Source organism: Hydractinia symbiolongicarpus, chromosome 8, assembly GCF_029227915.1.
Source record: "Hydractinia symbiolongicarpus strain clone_291-10 chromosome 8, HSymV2.1, whole genome shotgun sequence".
In the NCBI taxonomy this organism is placed as follows: Eukaryota; Metazoa; Cnidaria; class Hydrozoa; order Anthoathecata; family Hydractiniidae; genus Hydractinia; species Hydractinia symbiolongicarpus.
Window position 1 is genome coordinate 5,966,007 of NC_079882.1, and position 23,495 is coordinate 5,989,501.

At 32.6% G+C, this 23,495-nt stretch overlaps 3 protein-coding genes across 4 annotated transcripts; 2 read left to right on the forward strand and 1 right to left on the reverse strand.

The window, feature by feature from the left end:
- Window positions 1-614: 614 nt before the first annotated feature.
- On the reverse strand, window positions 615-7,875 carry LOC130656004 (alpha-(1,3)-fucosyltransferase 10-like). Of its 2 annotated transcripts, none has more exons than XM_057458844.1 (3): window positions 7,422-7,875; window positions 4,486-4,743; window positions 615-2,503 (listed from the first exon to the last, which is right to left on the reverse strand). In XM_057458844.1, exons 1-3 carry the CDS (start codon window positions 7,744-7,746, stop codon window positions 1,521-1,523), a joined length of 1,566 nt encoding a protein of 521 aa, XP_057314827.1. In that variant the 5' UTR covers window positions 7,747-7,875; the 3' UTR covers window positions 615-1,520. The 2 variants fall into 2 exon arrangements, with proteins under 2 accessions (XP_057314827.1, XP_057314828.1); XM_057458845.1 differs by lacking the exon at window positions 7,422-7,875 and adding an exon at window positions 4,961-7,361.
- Window positions 7,876-8,364: 489 nt separating this feature from the next.
- On the forward strand, window positions 8,365-14,397 carry LOC130655101 (testican-2-like). The gene is made up of 8 exons (XM_057457801.1): window positions 8,365-8,525; window positions 9,962-10,106; window positions 11,722-11,834; window positions 12,202-12,328; window positions 12,424-12,588; window positions 13,026-13,268; window positions 13,605-13,814; window positions 14,072-14,397. Exons 1-8 carry the CDS (start codon window positions 8,466-8,468, stop codon window positions 14,158-14,160), a joined length of 1,152 nt encoding a protein of 383 aa, XP_057313784.1. The 5' UTR covers window positions 8,365-8,465; the 3' UTR covers window positions 14,161-14,397.
- A 3,668-nt stretch (window positions 14,398-18,065) lies between these two features.
- On the forward strand, window positions 18,066-23,097 carry LOC130655088 (UPF0561 protein C2orf68-like). Its single transcript, XM_057457791.1, has 3 exons — window positions 18,066-18,397; window positions 22,233-22,300; window positions 22,418-23,097. The coding sequence occupies exons 1-3, from the start codon at window positions 18,178-18,180 to the stop codon at window positions 22,541-22,543; spliced, it is 414 nt and encodes a 137-aa protein (XP_057313774.1). The 5' UTR covers window positions 18,066-18,177; the 3' UTR covers window positions 22,544-23,097.
- The last annotated feature ends 398 nt before the right edge of the window (window positions 23,098-23,495 follow it).

Here is a 23,495-nt window from a genome sequence, read left to right on the forward strand (position 1 = left end):
GAAATAAACAAACAAAATAAATGAATAAATAAATAAAATAATTAGATGTATGGTTACGCAAGGAAAGGATTATCTCTCAAAAAACCGTGAGAGCGATTATAATTTATATTGTTATACAAATTTTAGAAAGTTTTCATTCGCACTTGTAACACTTTACTTACCAGGGATAATAAATCAGATGATAATAATCAAGAAAAGACTGGTAGCAAGGCTGTTAGTGGAATGCAACGAATGTGATCAACTCTGTAAACAACAATGAAACGCGATGACAAACTGTAGTTGTGTTTGTTGAAGTAGCTGTCGAATGAATTATTTGGTTACGGATAGAAGTGACAATTCGAGAAATACATACCTTACAAACAGTAGACTTTGTTTCAAAGAAGTTATGGAAGAATATATAAGATAAAAGAAAAAAAAAAACACTGTAAATAGTTTATAAACGAGATGTACCTTTTTGGTGATAAAGAAAATATATTATTATTATAAATGTGTATAACTACAAAATTCCAGAACTTCCTTTCTTAACTTATTTTTTAAGGTTCTTTAATCTTTCTAACATAAAATTTACTAGCACTACGTTTTTCCTTTTAATCTTACAAATATAATTTGACAAATCCTCCAAATTAATATATTCAAAAATTATTTTAATTTATGTTAAAAATGCAAAAATAACCAGCATTCGTCTGACATCGCAAATAGAAATTTACATGTTTTTTATAAGCAAGCGGAAATTTGAAATTTCCGCTTGCTTTTAGATTTATACTAGTCGTTGGCCCGTGAAAAAAACAAAGCGTTCGCCCGTCCTTTTTTATACCTTTTTATACCACAAAGCTAAAGGTATAATTACACCAGACAAATCCCTATACACAGACAGTGCAGTGGTAATAATTAAGCCTTAAGACTGTCTACTTAAAACATCTATAAGAAAAAACATACATCAGAAGAATCACCTGAGAAATATAATGCTTAGTATATGCTTAAAAAAATTCCCTTATTTGAGCTCCAATATGTTTATAAGCGTTATGCTTATAAAAACTAACATGTACAACGCATCCGTTTTGGCTACCTTTAACGTGTTTTAATTATACAGAAATTGAATGAAAAATACCGATTATCTGCTCTAAATAAATTTTTTTTTGTTACAAGATGTGCCTGTTAGGTTAGTGGTGATGGAACTTATGAAAATCGTTGTTGACCAACGTAAATCCAAAAAACATCAAAGAAAATTCGGTATTTCTAAAATTCGGTATTTCTAAAATTCTGTATTTCTGACACAGGGATACACCAAGGAAAAATTATTTATATCCTATAAGTTTATGTTTCATTTGCTAAAATTTAAATACCACCAACGTTCGGCTTATTATAAAGCGTTTTTTAAATAATATACTTCCGCAAGGCACGGGCTCAAACCGGACCTTATTATGAAAACAGTAACTAATCACCCTTTCTAATATCAAATAAAAATCCGTTTAAAAGGGGTGCTCTTATTGAACCGGCTCTAATCCAAGTATTTGGGGTTTTTACACCTTAAGACTACTCAAAACCTTTTCTTTTAAAATTGCAGAACGCTTTGCGGCATCGTTGTATTCCCACAGCCACGTTTCTCTTTCCCAGTCCTCAGCCCCATTTATGGGCGGCAAATCATATTTTTTCGGCGCTGGACAACCGTAATGTTCAATGTTCGCTTTGTGTTCGATAGGTTTCAAACCCTCCGCCACTCGTTTTTTATTTCGATGAATTTGATCGCATACATGACATTCGAATCCAGTTATAAAACTCATTTTATACACCGTATCAACACCCCACTGTCTCTCCTGCAACGTTTTATTCAGCTTCGAATTTGTTATTCCACTTCTTTTGTATTCTAAATACTTTTCATACTCCTTTGGATGAGTGTCAAGGTGGAGGATAAAATCTGCTAGTTCTTTAGGACTTTTAAAATCGTCTACAACAATAGCGGAATGCGAATTCGGTAGCCATTCTTGTATATTTGGCGCCCCTTTATAAATAGGTACGGCGCCCACGTTCAAAGTACGGAATATTTTCTCCGTCATGTAATCATCACATATAGCGTTCTCAAAAGAAATCATAAATTTGTACTTTTGTAAGAACTCTATGAAACCCTTGTTATGCATGGTGGTCGCGCTTTGGTATTCTTTGGGCAAATCTTTGTTGTGAAGACATTTACCGTAAGAATCGATTTTAATATGCTTCATAAGTTCTTGAACATACGAGTCTCTATCAGATGGAGGGTTGCAACCACTCTGAATAAAAACGACAGGCGCTAGGCCGTGTTTCAATTTAAATTCATCTTTCTCATGGACAGAGTATTTCAAAGGATTTAGTATATACTTCTCTGACTTGACATATTGTGTGGAGATCGGATAACTCGACTGTTGTTTAAAAGTCGATGTGTGATTGAAAAGTCCCAAGGTATCTTCGTAGAAAAATAGTGGTTGGTTTTTAGGGGACTCTTCATGCAACAACGCCCATTCGTGGTGAGCTGGAATAAATAAGGTAGCTTTTTTATTCATATATAATAAATAATAAAAAACAACAATACAAATTTACTACACGATTTTTTATAAGCAACTCGTTTAGAAGCTAATGAACTGGATTTGGAAAATTATTGACCAACTTCATTCCTGTACAAAAATATGTACCAGCAATACAAAAAAAATTTGTTGTGAAAACAGGACGCGCTTTTAAAAAGAAAAGAAAACTACAACGACATTTTTGTTGCACACGTCAGTTCATTTTTGATAACTTCATTTTTTTAAAAAAATATGACTTCTATTCTTCTTTTTTCCTTTATACATATATTACGAAAATTAGTTGAATCAAATTAAGCAACATTAAGAAGCTTCAGATCCACAAGCTTGGTCACAATATGTTGAGACAAGACATCTAATTTCAAAGTTCGGCACCACAAGTAATTGCGTAGGCTATTTCTAGATTAAATTTACACATTTTGAACTTGTCAAAGTTCAGAACGGACTGAAGACTTAGGCTATTTGGTAAGTCTAAACTCTTAAAATGTGCAACTTTTTGAGACTGACGCCAACATGGTCATTTCTTACGAATTTCGGGGCCTTCCGGGGCCTCAACGTGGATTATTTCGGTGTGCGGGCGTGCTAGAGAACGTGACTAGCAACTTTTTAACGCTGTGTACCTGGCTTATGTGTGTGCAAAAGTAGCGAATTTGCAACCTGCCAGCTGCAGCCCATTGGCTGTTTGGCACTTCTGTCCACATTTGAAAAATAAGGAAAAAATGTCTTCGTCTCGATATTTTTGTCCAAGATAGTAAATAATAACTAAAAAATCTTAAGTTGCTTATATTTTGTAAAAGCCTTGAGTTCTCAATTTTACTACAAAACGACAAACTCATCATTTATTAACACCAGCAAAATATCTATTGCCTTATCGTAGGTTAAAAAAACTCTGGTAATAATTTGCATTTTATTTTCAACATGAGTATATGGACTATGCAGCTCTATTTTGAAGGTCTCAAGGGATTCAAAGTTTAACGGTTACAATCATCAAACACAATAAAAACGCTTTGCTCAATTTTACGATTGGTTAATATATGCAAAACAGTTCTAAGAAAAAAAAAACACTATCTTATTCCATGAAATTAACGAGTCGTGAAATTATTGCGGTTTTTTTAAAATTCGCGGTAATTTAATGACCGTTAATTAAATGCAGTGTTAATTTAAAGACTGTTAATTTCATGACTCGTTAATTAAAATACTGTTAATTTGGTGACTTTTTTACAATAAAATCTTAAAAACATAAAAATAATATTTTCAGTGATCTTTTTTAAAATAACTTTTGTATCATCTTTATACTACTTCTCCCAAAATTTTAAAATTTTTAACATTGTCTTTCCAAACAACGAAAACTTTTATTTTGATTTCCAAACCGCCTTGTAATAAGGGGACCGCTTCACTAGCCTGGATTCGACTGTTGCTGTAATGTTTGCTTCATGTGAAATAGCATATTCTCGAATTCGCGTTAATTAAATGCATTTTTGAAAACAATCCTGCACAACCGCGTTAATTAAATGCCTTTTTCAAAATAATATCATTGAACCACGTTAATTTGATTCGCGTTAATTTTTTGACTCGTTAATTTCATGGAATAAGGTAACTGTATACCGTTAAAGGTACTAAACAGATGTAAGAAGGATATACCATAGAGTTCTATTTTAGTATAATATTCTTTAATACAATACATTTTTTCGTGTTCATTATTTTCGCGAATTTAATTTTCGCGCACACATACCCCCTCACATTCGAACGTTTTTCGTTACCGCAACCCAGGTATTACCTGTCTAACAGTAATTTTCAGTTTAAATGAGCAACATTTAGCTGGGACTTACAGGAGTTTAACTTTAGGCCACCTAAATGTAGGGTACATGCTATGACAAACAGACAGACAGACAAACAGACAGACAAAATTGTATGCACACACTAACGAACACACCTTTTCGTGGAAGAGGTACTTTGTCTTCGTGAAAGTCTGTTCCGTAAAAAAAGAAAGCTTTTGTTAATGGATGATCGTACAGGGATTGATTCTGGCTGAAAAGACATTTGCCTTCCCAGCACTGTTTAATCTTGGCTTGGTCGCCAGTAAAAGGCGTCCACCACAATAAAAATGGCAATTCTTCTTTCTCAGCATGTTGAATAGAATTTATTACAGGAGCCGCCACCCTGTCCACTTCAAAGTCATGGTAGGAACCATCTAAAAATACAGAGACGAAAATCATCAAATAAAATCAATGAGTCTGTTAAAAGTAATGCTTTGCAAAATAAAAATATTTGCAAGTCCAATACGTGATTAATGTGAAAACCTTTTTAAACTTTTTTTATAGTAACTTTACTTCCATTTAAACAGTGCATGATCTCGATGTTTTAAACACCAAATAATGATTAAAGGATCGACAAAACAAAAAAGATACCATCTAGTTCAGAAAGACGATCTTCTCTTCCCTCGTAGAAATTTCCCTCCTCCTCCATGTCAGGAATGTCCTCAACGACTTCCCCAACATTTTTTTCATCACTTGTCCTATAATGGTGTTCTTCATCTGCATCATCAAAAAAGAAAAAGCCGATGTAACCAAGCACAACAAAGAAGAGAAGTAAAACACTGAATGCAACATATTTAAGTTTCATTCTCAGGATCCAGGACATACTTTCTTGTTTATTTTGGGTATCAGCAATTATTCATAATAAGCATATTTCAGTTAGACTAAAAACTATATCAGCATGAAAATATGAATCATAGAACATAAAATATGTAATGTAATTACAGAGTTCAGAGTTCTCAGTTTGGTAGCGCTCTACATAGACTACATTCATTACTTCTTTACTAAGTATATTAATACTTAGTAAAAATGTACTATGGGCTCTCTGAAATTTGCATAGATCAATCAGTTAGATAGCCATGAAGTACAACCAGGTTAGAATCACATAAAAATAATGATTCTAAATAATTTAAACTTATTTCATTTTGTGATCAAGTGAAAGTAAATTGTATAATGTATAGACTGCTTGCACAGCTGACTTAAAGCATCAAGTCTTTATCATATTCTAAATAAAATCAGTTAAAGCATATATATCTTTTTTGAACTGGTGGGCATTGTGGGCAGTTAAAGTTGGTTACATTGAGTTTAAGGATAATGTAACCAAATCACTATAATAGATAATTTTTTTTTTAAATATATTTTGTGAAAGATGAATAAATACTATATTTACACTAAGGAACAACAGCGCTTATTGCATCATGTTTGACAAAACGGAGGAAAGTTATCACAAAATTCTAAGCAATTACGATAAAAAACTACTTTACAAGAAAAAGAGTTTTAAACATTTTTACTTTAACAAGTTAAAATGTGTTAAAAGACATTGATATGCAAAAAGTGTAAAACTTTTGAACTTCTTTGGGTTAAAAATACATAGAAAGCTGAGCCTGCATTAGACATTTACACAGTGTGAAACCAATTCATTATCATCATCATTATCAGCTTAACATCGGGTTTCTATGTCCCCATGTTTTTCATCCTTCCCTAGTTTAGGTACAAAAAACAGAAAAGCTTTTGAGGATGGGTACTTAAATGTTTCAGGGAATCGAATTTAACTTTTTTTTTGCATTCTGTATGGAAACGACAGGTAAAAAAACTAGAGAGCCAATCAGATTATTTTATTTTGTGAGAATTGTGCAAAATGAATTTAATTTTTGTATTAAAATGTGTGGAACCAACAGAAGTTTTTCTGTTTTGTTGTTTTTTGTTCTATTAAAAAATTATTTTGAAATGGAATAGAGCCTTACCAGTATTTACAAATTGTCTTACATTCCCTCCATTATTTCATTGCCCTTTTTAATAAAGAGTACCCACATTGATTTCTAAAATCCTTCACCTCAATAAGGGCAAATTTTACAATCAACCTCATTAGTTGATTGAGCCGCAATATCTTCCCTAATAATAAAGGGTTTTGTACGGATTTGAATTTTAATAAGCAGCATCGGTGTCATTATATCTATTGTTTTGTCAAGGCAAAACAATCTTTTTGGCTGAGGTAGATCATTTTCAATCACTCAAAAATGTATGTTTGAGATGACTACATAGGGGTGAGTTCTCAACGGTAGTGGCTAGTTTGTATTGGCAGAAATAACGCAGGTCCACAAGCGTAGGTTGCTATTGTTTTGACATATTTTATCTAAAGGCAAGGTTGTACTAGTGATCTTAGAGATAAGATTATGGGTGGTATAGTTTCGCCTGCAAAGATACAATTTTTCCAAATTAGATTTTTAAATATCAAAATAGAAACAAGCGTGCTGATAAACCACATTTTTTTTTGTTTGAAAATGTTAAGCAGGGACTTTTTAAACAAAATTTGGGGTTGTCCTTTTGTGGCCGCATCAATGGACTTGAAAGTGTTTTTGGCATTTTAGGAATAATTCAGCGGATTTGGGAGTACAGTATGCCAGAGTTTTCGGAACAAATTCAAACCCCTTTTTTACTTTTAGGCGGTAAGCTCTTTTGACTCTGCAATTTGCGTTGGAGGTAAAAAGATGCTAGAGCTTGCCCAAGAGAATTCCCTGTGGAATTCTTCTCATAGAAACATTGTTGAGGTTTTCAACTATTTAGGATACAGATTGATGTTTTTTGATTCATTTGAATACATTTTCATCAAAAAATTACTTTTGTTTAAAGAAGCTGAATGGAAATGACCTTGCTTTACCTAGCTTCTGTATCTTTTTCCTGCCATGCAGATGGCAGAGACAAAAGAGTTTACCGTTGAATATTCAGATAAAGGAGTTTATCTATAAATGCAGGCGTTTGCGGCTTATCGGCACCTTTGTTTGTACCTAGCAATAGGAAAATAGTATCATTGCATGCTAGTTACATATAGGTATACCATCTAATTCCTTCATACGCAATTCACTTTGATCATTAATTTTCCATTGTTCTCTTTCTTCTTCTGACATAAAATATCCCCATCTTTCCTGAAAGCGTTCTTGTATAACACCTTCATCTGGATCTAATTTATGCAGCAAATCTATTTCTTCCCAAACATATTTCAATGAATTATAATGTGCTATTATTGACAATAATGCAACAGAAAACAATACTATAAGGAGAAAAAGCATATAAAGATGTTTCACTTTCAATCTACAGTTTGAGATATAAACGTAGCTAACACATGCCATTTTGTGTTTGGATGACGGAGACCTGAGTTTCATACAGCAGCACACGTGTAAAATAATGTTAAGCTTATTTCCTATACCTTAAAATGTAAGTAAATACAGCTGCTTTAAAAAAACGATAACAAATCTGGGTTTCAGCAGAGAAACGTTTCATTATGAAGTTATGTAAACGCTTACACGAATTTACAATGTAGTTTATATCACTATAGCGCCCTATTTAGGATTTCCGGGAATAATCACTTTAATTTTAACCAATCAGATGTCAACATACTCTCCGTCAGGGAGCATATTATTAAAGAAAATGCAATTTGTATTACTTCTAAGGAAAACTAAAAGCCTCTAAAATAAGTAAAATACTACTTTTTACCTACAGCTTTCGAGAGAAAAATTTTAAATAACAAAAAACTTAGATTAAATTGATTTTTTTTTAACTCTACCCCCTAAATTTCTAATTTTTTGCAACTTTAGCGCGTTAAAATTATTCATACATTCGCTGGATACATCATTATGTAAACAAATGTCAACTGTTTTTGAGTTGAAGTACTCCATTTGTCAGTGTCATATTTATTTATATCAAACGAATATATAGATACCAAGTTTAGGTGATGTTAAAATCGTAGGAAATATAATATATAATTCTAATCAGTTATCCAGCTAGCTAATTGTGTGTTATTTTTTACATTACTAGATAGTTAGAAAATACTAACTAAGCTTAGCACCACGTTAAAAATAGCGCAAACAAACCAACAGAAAACATGCTTCGTGTGGTGACTGTTTTAGTGTTGGTGTTCTCAATAACTACTGCTCAAAAGTTGGTAAGTCATCCTTTTAATATTTTAATTTAAGTGTTACTTTTATAACTTTGAAACTGATATATTTTGCATATTTTTAATTTTTAAGTTTACCTCCACTCATGTTTGGCCACAGTAGCGGAGTAGCTACAGTGTAAAATCGTGTTCTCAAAAAATGTTTTGTTTTTCTGTACAAGGCGAGTTTCTTATAAAAAAAATGATTGTATCAAAAATTACGCAAACAAAGTAATAATATTAAGATTATCTTTGAACCAAAAATTTAAACCAAAATATTATATTACATTGCAATATCTTGTATTTCTTCTTGAAAATCTGGCATTAATTTCATACAAGTTGTAAGCTTGTAAAAGCCCACAGCAATTTACCCATTGGGAAAATTGATTGGAATTCGCTTGCTGCTACTGGCAGCTACCATTATTGGCCTCCAGATAAAAACTCTGGTATTATAACACAGATATATAAAAACAACTGAAGATACAATACAAACTTTTCTTGCTACCGCTTTATTTTAAACTTAGGTAACAGTTTCTGATATATTCATTTTTTGTCTGCTCGAGATGGTTTCCTGCAACTTTTACCCTTATGGAAAGCAATCCCCAGTCAGGAGTTTTTTGGCCTTCGGTTTGAGAAATTGAATAGGGTGATTCAGTTTCAGAAACTATGGTATAATCACCAATCAATTATATGTGCCGCCTGTTTATATAAAGTAATAAAATTTACTTAATTAAGGGTTATAGGTTTAATTGTAATTGCATTCTTTATTACAAAACCCCTGGATTTCCAATTGACTCACAGATAGACAAAAGTATTGAAACATATAGGTATTATTATACAACTGATGAACGATTGAGCCTAAATATATTGTTTTATTCTAAAAAGTGTTATCATTAAACTTATGATAATATATTTATATATATAATATTAATTTTTCATTGTGGAAAAGTTTTATACTTTAATATGGCTAATGGCTCTTGAATATTTTTATACAGTCATCATTATATATATACTTAAAAAGACAACAACATTAAACACCTTTTGAAAACAAACATTCTCTTATGTATTTCCTTTGTAACATTTTTTGTATTCTTTCTATTTCCTCTATGTTGCATGCACTTCCATTAAAGTAGGAAACAGTGGTAAAAACAACAAATGAAAATATGAGAAATAACAAAAGTTTCACTTGCTTACAATTTTTTTTCTGTAAGGAAATCCTAACAGTTCGAAAATACATATGCTTGACAGAATATATTATATCTGATTTGAAATCTTATATGCAGATGTTTTAATCCAAATTTTGTTTGCCAGCTTCATATTGAGTGATATTTTACCCTCCAAAATTTTATTAAAATTGTTTTTTATCATTATCTTATTATATACACTTTATATTTGTGTATATTTATATTTTCTAATTTTGATTGTGTCTAATTTATATAATGTAGAAAATCTGCAAGCAATGTGAGACAGATTTAAAGCCTGTATGTGGTAAGGATGGAAACACATACACATCATATTGTAGGTTGAGGCAAAAGGAGTGCATAGAGGACAAGATAATTGGTTTTGCATGTGATGGAAAATGTCCATGTGGTATGTATTTATGTATAGATTTAAGATAATACTGTCCTCAATGCAATATATTAAAGAAAACCACAGAATACTAACATTATTCATTATAGACATTTGAAACTTGCATACAGCTTGGCCAAATGTATCTGTAACATATTCAAACCCTTTTGTTTATAAGACACTTTCTTTATTTTAAAGTAAAAATGAAAATGAGTTTCAAGCAAGTGGGTCGGTCAGTATAATTGATCAACTTTTTGGTAGAACTATGAAAATGACAAGTTATGACATTTTTTTATTCAGGATAAAAAATTCAGAAGTAATAAATTTAAATAATGATCTATAAAGTCATCTCTAAAACATCTTTATGGTTTTAAAAACTTTCTGCTTCCTATGATGACAAACATAACATTGTTGCTGTTGTTATTGGTGCCTTATGATGTCTTTCATAATATATATCTAAGTCACCATGTTTATAAAACATTATGGTCATTATATAGTATCCTGAAATGTTATTTGTTTTTCAAAAAATAATGTTTATTTTGCTGATGCTATTTTTGTGAATGATATCATGCAGGAATTCTAAAGAACTTTGCTAGCTGAATTTTTCTCACCATCATGGTTTTAAAGTTATCAAATATTTGATACAAATAATAAAGAGGTTAAATATAATATATCAGAATTAGCTCTAAATCTTTTTAAGTTGTGAAAAATACACACGAAGTTGCATTATCCTGTGTTACAAATAAATCTGCTTGTAGTTTAAGCCATGTGTTTCTTTTCATGGGATGGCAATAAATCATCACGGAAAAGCAACATAAAAAGAATACAAAGTATTTAAAAGAGTATTTGATGACAACATCTGCTCATGTCATTTATTTTATTTTATGCAATTATACTCTGAAATTAATGCCAGTTGATTACATTAGCACAAATGTTTTTCAATACATGTTTCCAGAATGTTTAAATTATTTTGACTAATATTAATGACAAGTGTGGCTAAATTGTTTAAATTTATTGGAAATAAGTATATAAAAAAAAACATACAAACGAAATTACCTCTCCTTTCTTAAACACCTTTCTTTTGACCAAATTCGCAAATTTATTACCCGTACCCGCATAAAATATAAAAAAAAATACCAATAATTCGGGAAATTTTATCTCAGAAAGAAAAAGAGCGAAATTTCTTTTAGAGGAAGAAAGGAAGCGCTGGCGTCAAAATAACAAAGATTCATTAAAAGTGTACTTGTGTGGATGTTTTATGTGTAAACGATTTAGCTTTGCTTACAAAAATATTTGATAACATTTTCATGGCATCCGCTAAAATTAACACCAAATATACTATACAAAATATACCTTTTCGGCTCGCTAAAAACAAAGCCGAAAAAAATCTTTTTTTTTTTGAATATTATAGAATTTCTGCAGATTTCAGCCTCATCATTCTGCATTTTCACGAATTGTGTCTAACAAAAAAAATGCGTAGGTATTATCTCGAATTAAGGTGTCCCGAAATATTTCGTGAGAATTATTTTTCGCAATATGGACAAAAAAAGCGCGAAAGTTTCGCAATAACCTAGCAAAAGTTATTTCCGACAAGGTATATAAAATTTCTTATTTTACCTGCTGAATCTTTTTATAGATTCTGCTGAAATTTACAATATAGACAGAAAAACTGTTATCGAGCTCAACAACTTGAGAAGAAACCATCAACTTGAAGAGCATAAGAAGCACGATACAAATAATGAAGAATACGTAAGCATATCTTTGTAATGGAATCACGTGGGCGTTTCCTTTGCTTTCCAAAAAATATGTATGGAGTTTAATAAAGGTTGATTTCAGCAGGTTTATTCACACTAAAAAATAAACGAAAAACTTTCACCTTATAGCGAACCTATTCATTAAAAGTTTAATGTAATTAAGTGTATATAATTAAAAATTAATTTTGGGATGATCTAAAAGATAACTAAAAATTTATTTGCTCAAAATTAAACGTTTCTAAAAAATATCAAACAAGAAACATTTTGATGACCGAAATATGCACGACAAGCGAACTTGTAGATTTCGCCATGGGCTAACTAATCTATTTTAAATAACATTGAAAACTTTGACTATTTTTTAGATCAAATTAGATGTTTTGGAGGATAAAGATGTTACAGATAAAGACATTCTCGATGAAATTGAAGAGAAGATGTTCAGAAAACAAGAAATCCATTTAAATTCTGATACATATTACAAGAGAGGGTCAGGTAAAAATACCTTGGATATTTTTTTTGGTCAAGCATAAAGTTGTAGACGTTAAGTAAACACCGCGTGATTACAACTATCAATACATCTCTTTTAGGTAACTGTCCCACTGAAGAAATGTCTGAACTTCCGTCACGTCTCATCGATTGGTTTCATGTGCTTAAAACGACTGAAAAAGAAGAAGAGATGAAGTTGGAGGGTATTGAGAAAGAACCCGTTTTAAAGGAGATGTCATTTCTCGATGCAAAATTGAAATCAATGTGTAAGTCGTATAATGTCAACAACCTTGGTAAAATGTTGAAGATTTTATTTTTAGTTACATTCCATCACACTCCCCAAAATATTTTTTTAAGAGAAGGCTGTTCATTAAGGCGTTCTTGACAGCAGCACGTTATGTTTAGGAAACTCTGTGAGAGAAAAAATATTGAGTATATCATGAAGATTATAGGATTCCAATACCTATTAAGATACCCATTCCGATTTCTACAAAAATGACGAAGAAACCTGTGTACAATCGAAGCATTTTTTGTTAAATTTTCTTTCTGATTTAAAACATAAAAACAATTGTGTGGATAGAGTTTTTTTGATGTGTGTGTAACTCATTTTTTGTGCGTAAAATTGGATGGAATTGTGACGAAAAGGTCTAAACATCATACAAAATGGTTATAGTAACTAATGAGGAAACGTTCTATTGTTTAGATTCTGTGTTGGCTTGCAAGGCGCAAGATGATAAAGATTTGGAAAAACAAGTTTGTTTGACACCTGTTAAGTGGATGTTTCATCATTTGGACACGAACAAGGATGATGCGCTGAGTGCTGTTGAGTTGTACGAGATTGAGCAAATTAACAACGAGCATTGCATCAAACCCTTCCTTCGTGATTGCGACACAAATCAAGATGGAAAGGTGGTGTTGAAAGAATTCTGTCAATGTTTATGCTTGAGTACGTTCGCTTTTTTGTTTTTTCGCTGTCGCTGTCCTTTTTGGGATTTCATTTCTACCCCCTACTAGATTCAATTGGTAATGTTCTCTGCGTAGGAGTGTGTTTATAAATAAAAAAATTGTGTCTAAACATTGCGATTTTGATCAAACCAGATAAATCCACGGATTCGCCCGTTCTTCATATGACGCTTTTCGTGTGTCAGTAGCACGGCGATAATCGTGTAGAGACAGAATACGGAAATGCGGCAAGCCTTGATAGGATATTTCAGAATGGAAAACTTACTTTTTAGCTGAAAAAATTCCCAATTCATAACGATTACTATAACTATTTTTCTAGCTCCACCATGTACGAAAATCATGCAAGCAGTACCAACAATTTTGTTGAGAGGAGAACCTAAACCAATGCCTGGTCTGTTTACGCCGAAATGCGACGAAGATGGGTTTTTTATGCCGAAACAGTGCAACAAAAAACGAGGCGATTGTTGGTGTGTCGATAGAAATGGAGCTGAGATCGATGGAACACGTTCAACTGAAGAGATTGATTGTGGTATGTATCTTATTAAAAAACAAAACAAAGAAAGCTTCTCTTATGATTATGGTTCTTTGAAGGCGTGTTTTTTAAAGGGCGTTAATCCGTGCGCCTGTCATAAGTCATGTACAGTCTTACATATTTACGCAGTGTTTTCTGTCTCTTACACAGAAAGAATGAGTGCCACAAGAAAACCGTAAGAAACGTAAAGAGGATTGGAGACTAACATAAGTGAATATAAAAACCATAGATTACATTAATAAACTTTTTTTTAGATGTGAACACAAAAAGTCTTAAAAAAGGGACAAAGACAATCCCGTTGGACCCATATAAAGAAAATGCTTCTAATAAGATCTTGGAGTGAGTTACCATGGCAACAGTATATATATTTAACAGAGTGGATATTTACCTTAGTGACGTCATCTCAATATGTGGATTCGTGTATTATTGAAATAACTTTGCAGGTTTATATTCAGTGGTGCTGTAATCTCTTGCAAAAATTCGATATGAATTTTATATCACATATTTTTTACGCAAAATTTTTTGTAACATTTTTGTAATGATGATATATTTTTGTTCTAAAATATATGCTTTTTTAATATTTTTTTTCTTTAAAAACAACAACTTTTTCACCCATTTATGGTTTCATTCTCATTAAACTACGGCTAAAGAGGTTTTTTTATATGTAAAAAAATATGGGCTGAAGAAAACTCGACCCGTTTGTGGAGCATTTTGTCTATGGTTTTATGAGACGAACCCTATGGTCGGTTCCTGAAAGCATGGTAATTATATCACGGCTTGAATAAACTCATACTCAGGCCATTTTTTAGTTTCAATCTGTACAGTAATTTTTTCTAATCACTACTTGTAACTTACCGCCTAATTAATACGTTTAAGTGATTTATTACATCCTCCCTAAAAGAATGAGACAAAGTGTACACTTGCAAAACTCCTTAATAGCGTTTTCCTTATTATGTTTTTACAACAGCAATATATAAATGGTTACCAGCCTCTTTCTAGCTCTCTTACTTGTCGTTTATCAGTAATGTTTCCTGGTACGATAATTTATAGTAGGATGTAGCGGTGTCGGTTGAAGGAGATATTAGAATTGGTGATGCAGTAACATTTACCCATAGAATCGTGGACACCGAAAAGGAATGTGATTATTATTGTACCTGGATATTCTTAGTTGGAAAAGTTTTTCTGTCATTGGCCCCTTCAGACTATCTAATAATATTATGGGCGGATCAACATCCAAGCGCTTGCAGGCACACAATTTTTTTCATAATCAATAAAAATTCAGAACGCGCTACCATCATTAATAGGGAGCAGCCTTGGAAAGAGGTTAGAAAAAGTTAGTTATACAGATACGTTTGTCACACCTCACAATGCTACATGGTTTTTGTAAAAACTGCGTGTTTTATTTATCTCGAGTTTTTATAAGAATGTTTTGTTTATATTTATATGTATATATAATGGAGATTTACCGGCAAACACTAACTAATTTTATAAACCATTACACAAAGGACAGAGACATCCGTGTGGAAGGATACAAAAACATTAAAAGTTGACATGTCCATCGTATCCTACATTAAGATATACACATCCGTAATAGTATTTGCTAATTCAAAGAATACTCTATGTTCAATGTTCGAGAACCCCGTAGACGATCTAAATAATGAAAACAAAAACCTTCATTCTTATAAAACTGTTGTCCCTCTTTTCAGCTATTATTTCTGAAGTTGAATTTCTACTTGAATTTCCACTACCAATGCCATTGTCACGAATACTATTGGCATGAATGATCTTTCTTCCACATTTCTTACTCCTCGCCATATGTTGTTTTCTTTTCTTTTTATCCTCATTTCTTTTGAAGCATTGAGTGATTTTTTCTCTTCGAACGTTTAGCTTAAAACCTTGTACATGAAAGAATGCTCGTTGAAGAGTGGTTGTGACTGATGTTTGCACTGCGATGTTGCGCCTTTCACCTGTTACCTTACATCTTCCGCTGACATACTTGCTAAGTAGAATTAAAGTATAATAGGAACAACGGTGCGAATGTGAGACATATTAGTATAAGTAAGCCTGGACTTTAAGGTGTGGCAAGGAGGTAGTATCCTCGCCTCGTCTACATCGTATCGATAGAGCAGTCGGTAGAGCATTCGCCTAACAAGGGAGATGTCGTGGGTCGGTTCAAGTTTCACTCCATCATCTTTGTAGCACTTGAAATTTGAAGTACTTAGCACACTAATTTTGAGGTAAAATAAAAAAGAAAAGCTCTACTTATGCTAATACAATTGAAGCAATAACGCGATTCTCATTACATCGCAGAGTGAAGAATCCACTATTCTTGCAGGAAACTACATTTCTTACTTCGAAATCTACCTGCACACATTTGGTCGGGCTTTTTTTCTACTGTTGACGTCTTCGTCTTTTCAATTGTTTTTACACTTCCAACGTCACCTTTTTCATGCATTAGTTAGTGTGTCAAGTACTTCGAATTTCGTATTCTAATTCCAAGGCCACCCAAGACAGCAGCGTTATTTCATTGTCCTTGTTCAGATGATCACCAGCAGTGATGATCGGAATGTGGTGATGTATGATAATTTTTTTAAAAGGTTGTAAATAATACAGTCGCTCGTTATCTCGACCTTCCACGGGACTGGTAAAAAAGGTCGAGACAACGGGTAGTCGAGATAACAACGAGTGCCGACTTTACATATCAGTATTAGGTATTGCTCTAATGAAATACGATAACCGGTGGCGCTATCTACTAACAAAATATGAGTACTGTTTTTGGTTATGTTGCAGTCATTGAGAAAATTCTTCAAGTTGGTTGTCAACTATGCTTATACAATATTCCACTTTGTGCTTTTTTACCTCTGAAATGATTTACCGTTTTTTTTCTCTCTAAAATCTTGACTAAAAATATGTTTGTTTTTACTACAGTGGAATCCCTCTAAAGCGGACACCATTGGTGCAAAAAAAAGTGTCCGCTTTAGAGGGATGTCCGCTTTATAGGAAGTTGACCAAAAAATTAGTTTTAGACCTAATTTTGACCAAAAAAGCTTTTTTTGTAGTACTGGCGGGTATCATGGGGTGACTTGCAACACTAGGGTAGACGGCAACATCAATAGATTTAGCTTATCGAGCAAAGAACCCAAGTTGGCTGTGTAAAGTAAGTTTAGCAGCTCAAATTTGTCGGTGTTGCAACCAACCTTTAAGTGTTGCTAAGGTTATAAACTAAGAAACCAAGTTATATTACGAAGATATATTTCATTTATCTTATAGGTCTTTCAATACACGTTTTTCTCCCTATTTGAAATAATCTTTGATTGAGGATTGTTTTCTATTTTGAAGCTGAAGTTCCTCAATCTTTTTCGTAATGGTTGACAACATTTCTTGGCATGTATCATCAAAAATAGTAGATCGCTTAACGAGTGAACCGTGGTGCTGGCTACGGACTAGAAATTCCTGCCCAGTACCAATTAATTGGTGTTGAAAAGGCAGTTGAGTGGGCCGAGAAAAATATAAGGAAAGTGTTGGACTCGGTAAATAACAAAACTCAAAGATGTACTAAGTAAAATGGTTTAAATTTTAAGAAAAAGTGACATTTCATCTCGTTATTTTTCCATTGTCCGCTTTATAGGGAGTGTTTATAAGGGAAACTGTCATTTGGTGCAAAGATTTTTGTCCGCTTTATAGAGTGTCCGCTTTATAATCGTCCGCTTTATAGAGATTTTTTTATGAGAGTTTGACCTAAATTCTGCTGGTGCAAAAATTTTTGTCCGCTTTAGAGGGCTGTCCGCTTTATAGGGTGTCCGCTTTAGGGGGATTCCACTGTATTCCCCATATCTCTATTATAATACTCGCTGTCTGTCTGAGCCAATGTAAAAACCGGGGGTTTTGGAATAAAAAACGCCGTTATAAATGGAACCTACAATAATAGAAAATGACCCCCTGTCTAAGTAAATTTCGTTACTATATATAAACACACAAGCGGCCAGGATGCACGAAATTCGAGAAATATGTACGACCTTGGTGGAAAAGTACGACTGGCGATTTGCCGTGAAATTTTCCACGGACTAACTTCTATTTCTTTCTATATCTCAAACAAATATACAGAATATTTGTTTGTTGTTTGAGATGTAAAAAAATATATAGCAAAACAGCCTAAACCGTGCACCGGTGGTGAAGAGATAAACAGACCTTTGGACGAGATTAGTCCCTTCAGGTTCAAGCAGAGGGACAGTTTTCCGCCCTTCCTAAAAGTGATCTCTGCCAAGTGGTCATCATGAATTGTCTCGATTATTATTTGATTTGATGGGGCTGACTGCCTTTAAAATATTTGAATAACTGATGAATTCATAAACATAAAAAAATGGAGAAAGGAAGCCGCTCTGTTTCTTTGGACAAAAACCATGGATTTATGAAGTTTATAATAAAAAATCAGATTGATAGAGATATTTTTGACAAGGAACAAAGACAAAAGGAGCAGTTGAAATGTACTGAACATAAGGAAGATTCACTTGCCACCAAAGAAGAACTAACTGTCGAAGTTCTAAAAAAGTTTTCACAAATGTCGTCAACAGATGTCAAAGGTATGACAGCTGGCTAAAGATAATTAGCTCATGTTAATTACAGATTTCATTAGGTTTCTAGCTGGTGGGATGAACAGTACTAAAGGTACGGCTAAACCTAAAGAACAACCTATTAATTGATTAATTTAACATGTTGCTGGTAGCTATGTATGAATTGTCTGATGTAGTTAGCTAGCTAGATACCTCTGCGCCATTCTGCCTGTACTATATGTACAAAAATTTCATTAAAGCTAAAGTAGAAAGACCCTTGAAGCATATCACAAACACTGGAATAAGAAATCTGACATTGCTATTTTTTTCCAACTAAACTTTACCATTTACCACCTGCTAAAAACATATTCATCGTAGCATTTGCAACACATTCATCGTAACATTTGCTTTGATTGCTAGCTGCAATGCTTTGACAAACAATAATAATAATAATAATAATAATAATAATAATAAATATTTAAAGTGGCTAGCCCAGAAAATCACAAAAACCTATAGTTAGTGGATTGTTTCCACTGGGGGCCACTAGAACAAAAAAGAAACAAAAAATGATAAACCTTAGACTGCCTCAGCTCAATCAAACATAGCAACATTTATAATCTGTGAAAATTGAAAAGAAAAAGAATAAAAAACAAAAATTAAAAAATTAAAAAGTGATCTCCATTAGAATTTGCCAAATACATTAGAGATGGAAGTCTTAAACGAAAGCAGACTTCCATCACAGGTCACTTGGTCTGGAAGATTATTCCACACTTTTGCAGCTCTAAATTGGAAGGCTTTTTTGCCAAATTCCGTGTTGACCAAGGGAAGTGTGAACCTGTTTTTTGAAGCTCCTCTTGTTTGATGATTATGACAGTTTTTGTCAAAAGGAATTTTGAGCGCATGTAATCAGGAGCAATGTGATTCATGGATTTGAAAACTAATATAGCATCGTTTTTGATGAGTAAATTATTCATTGAATATTCCCTCTCTTTCCCAAGAAAGGTACGGACACATTTTAATCGTTTTTCTAGTTTTCCCAATCTACCTTGGGTGGCACAAGCCCATGCCGAGGAGCAGTAGTTGAAATATGGCATGACAAGTGCATTAATTAAAAGGTTTTTTGTGTGAGGTGTTAAACAGGATGCAATGGTTCTAATTTTAGAATATTTAATTAGTATTTTTCTATTTATGTCATTAATGTGCTTTTCCCATTGCATTTTTTGATCAAATGTTACCCCAAGATATTTAACTTTTTCGCTCCTCTTCAAAGGAATACCCATATAGTTGATAGTTTTGTTCTCAACTTTTTTTAACTGGCTGTGGTTGCCGAAAAAGATTGTTTCAGTTTTGTCCGTATTAATAGTCATTTTGTTATTATTCAGCCAGAGGTCGACTTGCGAAAGTTCTAACTCGACCTGGGAGACAAGGGTATCCAAGTTTTTATGAGACGAAATAATTATTGTATCATCCGCATATAGATGGTGGTAGTTTGAATTGATGACAGATTTTAAGTCATCAATATACAAAAGAAAGAGCAGGGGCCCCAACACAGATCCCTGCGGCACCCCAAAAGCGTCTTCATGAAGCAGATCTGATCCTGTGTCGTTTACAAGAGTCAGCTGCATTCGGTCCGTTAAGTAGGACTCGAACCAGTCAAAGGCAGCATCTCTGATGCCAAAACACCATAGTTTTTTTAACAAAATTTTATGATCAACAGTGTCAAAAGCTTTTTTAAGGTCAATGAGCACAGCACAAACAAAGTTATGTTGGTCGAGCTCAGTAAGAATAAAATCAGAGACATCGACTACTGCAGTTTCTGTGGAAAAGAGTTTTCGAAATCCAGACTGTCTGTCATTCAGGAAGTTGTGCTCAGAAATAAAATGAGACATTTGCTCATGCACTAACTTTTCAAAAATTTTCATAGGAATTGGCAAAATGGAGATAGGCCGATAATTAGTAGGATCTGTTTTATTGCCACTTTTAAAAATAGGCGAGACCCTTTTAGTCTTCCAACATTTAGGTACATAACCAGTAAATAAAGATTTGTTGAAAAGACTTGAAAACAATACATGTCTTCATTCTTTTAACGCCTGACAGTAGTAGCAATGTAGCATCCTAACAATTGTGACATTGTAGCAATTGTAGGAAATGATATGTTGAATAATTTTTACTGGTGGTATAGTAAAAGTGCCCCTTTAACATTATACAAAGGACAGTAATTGGTACACTTTTATCCAGTAATATTGTTAAAAATTTCAATTGGAACTTCTATTTCTCCCTTTTAAATTCGAATTATACAACTTCCATAATATGCAATACAGTTTTATACTGTATTTATTTGTAAATATCAAGTGCTGCATTTTTAAACAAAAAGAATGGTGTGGAGTTTTATAAGTAATTTTGACAGCCATTATATTTATTATTGATACAAAATTAATTGTTAAAAACTGTTCTTAAAAGTGACTGCCCTTAATTAGGCTTCTCACCAAGGTTTTTAAAGTAGTCATAATGTAAACAGTTAAACTTCATTATAACTTTCTGCACCTAAAAATCAGACCAGTTTCCCCCAAAAAATTAAGGTCTCGTATCCCTTTAGGTAAACTGACATTATATGTATGCTTTTTTCTGCAAAAGCTTAAGTCAGTTTCTGCTGATATATTGGAATATGCTTGTTGTTACAAGCAGTTTGCAGTATATATATATACATTATTGAAAACTGTAAAAATATACTTCCAAAGGGTTGTGGAATTAAATTTTTGAGTGGCCACCCTGTTAAACCTGAAATCGTTGCTAATATTCAGTTGGCTGAATATTTTTCATTTTAGGGTGTAGAGCTTGTATTTTCCGTGTAATATCTGAATGTCTAAATTAAATGATTTCGCATTTAGTAGTCAGGGAAATTCATACATTTGCTTCTTTTTACAAACTTTTTTTGTAAATACTTGAGGCCCTTTTCTTTTGTAAGCAGTTTTTTCCCACATATCAATAAAACCAAAAATGCATTCTTATCTGGCTCAAAGCTGATTTTTCAACTTTTTTTTAAAAATGCATGATATACAATATATGAATAAATGATTTGTTTGCTTGTTTCAAAGATAATGCAATATATATACATGTTTCACAGTTATTATGATATGTACTAATACACAAAGTAGTGGTTTCAAAAGACAATGCAGCTCAGCTATAAGAAAAATCTTAGAGGAGGCTACTGCCCTGAACCAACAGAAAAACAACAACAAACACATTTGCCAGCTAACAGCAGTGGGTATTTTTGGTAAAAAGGAAAGGTCGTTTTCAGTTTTAATAGTGTAGTTATGTCTTTTAAATTGGTTTTAAGATGATTAGTACAGTGCAACTAGTTGTACAGATAACTTGAGTTGGATAAAATAAGGGTACTTCTGAGTTTCCAGATCCTAAACTTTCACAAAAAGACCCAAAATTCACGAAACATTCTGTGCAAATGAAAATTTGTGCTTTTACAGTTTGCTGTTGCATGCAAAAAAATTATCTTGACCCAAGCTTACTGTCCTGTTTTTACTTTCAACTTGGCAAAACCTCACTTAAAACTTATGGTTAGTAAATCAACCTATTTCCTTTTCGAGTTCTTAGGTTACTATATATCAGTCATCTGCTTATAAAATTCTGCATGTGAACAAGGCACTATAATTCTTAGGTTATGTTGTCTTCTTGGATAAAGTGCCATACTTACAAAAGAGTTTTAAATGCATTAGTTCATGCCTTTCAGACATTCTGTTGGGAAGCAGCTCACCAATGTAAACTGAAGAGGTTAACCTGGGTAAATCATTAGTTTTGAATGATAACAGGTAGTACCTAAACATGTTTTAACAATAATATATTTTTTTAGATGAACCATTATTTAATTTGGAATTCCTTACAAAACATGGAAATATTGTGCAAGTAAAGGTAAATCAGGTACGTAAGCTTTCTTCCTTCATTGTGTTTGAAATAAGTATATGGTGCTCTTTTAGGATTTTGCTCCTTGATTTGTTACTGTGTTTTTATTAAGATGTAGAAAAACATTTATTTTAGAATGATTCGGCGCAAAGTGTTGTTGAAAATGTAACTGAAAAATATCATTTGGGAGATCAAGTTAAAGGTGCGTTGCTGCGAAGAGTTTCTGAAGAAATAAAAAAGCGAAGACCACAAGGAGAATGAATTTTAATAGTATGGAATTTACTTTTGATGTGTGCATATTTTTCACACGACCAACAGAAAGTTAACGCAAACGCTATAAAGCGAAGATATGGGGTTAGTAAGTTTTGCGGTAATAATTTTTTACCAAATATTTGCCCTGAAAAATAAAATGTTTATGTTACGGGTAAAAATTCGCCACGTATTCCGATTTATTAAAGAACGAGGCAGCTTTTTTAATATCCATTGTAACCTGCTAGCGTAAAAAAAATTACTTTTAATCCTGTTTTTTGCGCGACAAATCACAAAAATTTGCGCTCGCAAAGTTAAGAAAAAACAAACTGTATATATAGTAAATAATATTTTTATATATACCATATATGTTGGAGGAAAGATTATACTACCTTTAGGAACATTTAAAATATTTATCATATTGTGAATTTGACATGTATCATACCTTATGAGCGTTGCCGTATTTATTTAAATTTTAGTTGTATTAACTAGTAATTCTTAATGTTAACCTATATATTTATAAACAAAGTTTTATACATACAAAATACAGTTTATTTATATTCAAATCGTCTTTCTTCTTCTTCAGAACTTGCCCACTTTCTTTCGGATACGCCAAAAAAAATACAGATTTGAAACTTTACCATTTTAAGGTTTCAGGGTGAAATTTGGGGAATGTTGTAGATTTGGCAACATTTCAGGAGGAAATAAAAACTTACTGATAATCGAGCCGTTCTTTCCTTGAAAGTCAGAGGGGCTGTTTATTTCAAATTGCAGTAACAATTCAAGAGGATGTTGCCAGATAAACATATGCTTAAATTTTTTCACATAAAAATGTCACCATAGACAATTTCAGGAGTTTCTAGGAAGAACCAAAATTTTGGTCAAAATATTTGGGTTATTTTGATTTTATTTGTGTCCACCCTGAGTATTGCACAATTCTTTTAGATCTTGAACCATTATTAAA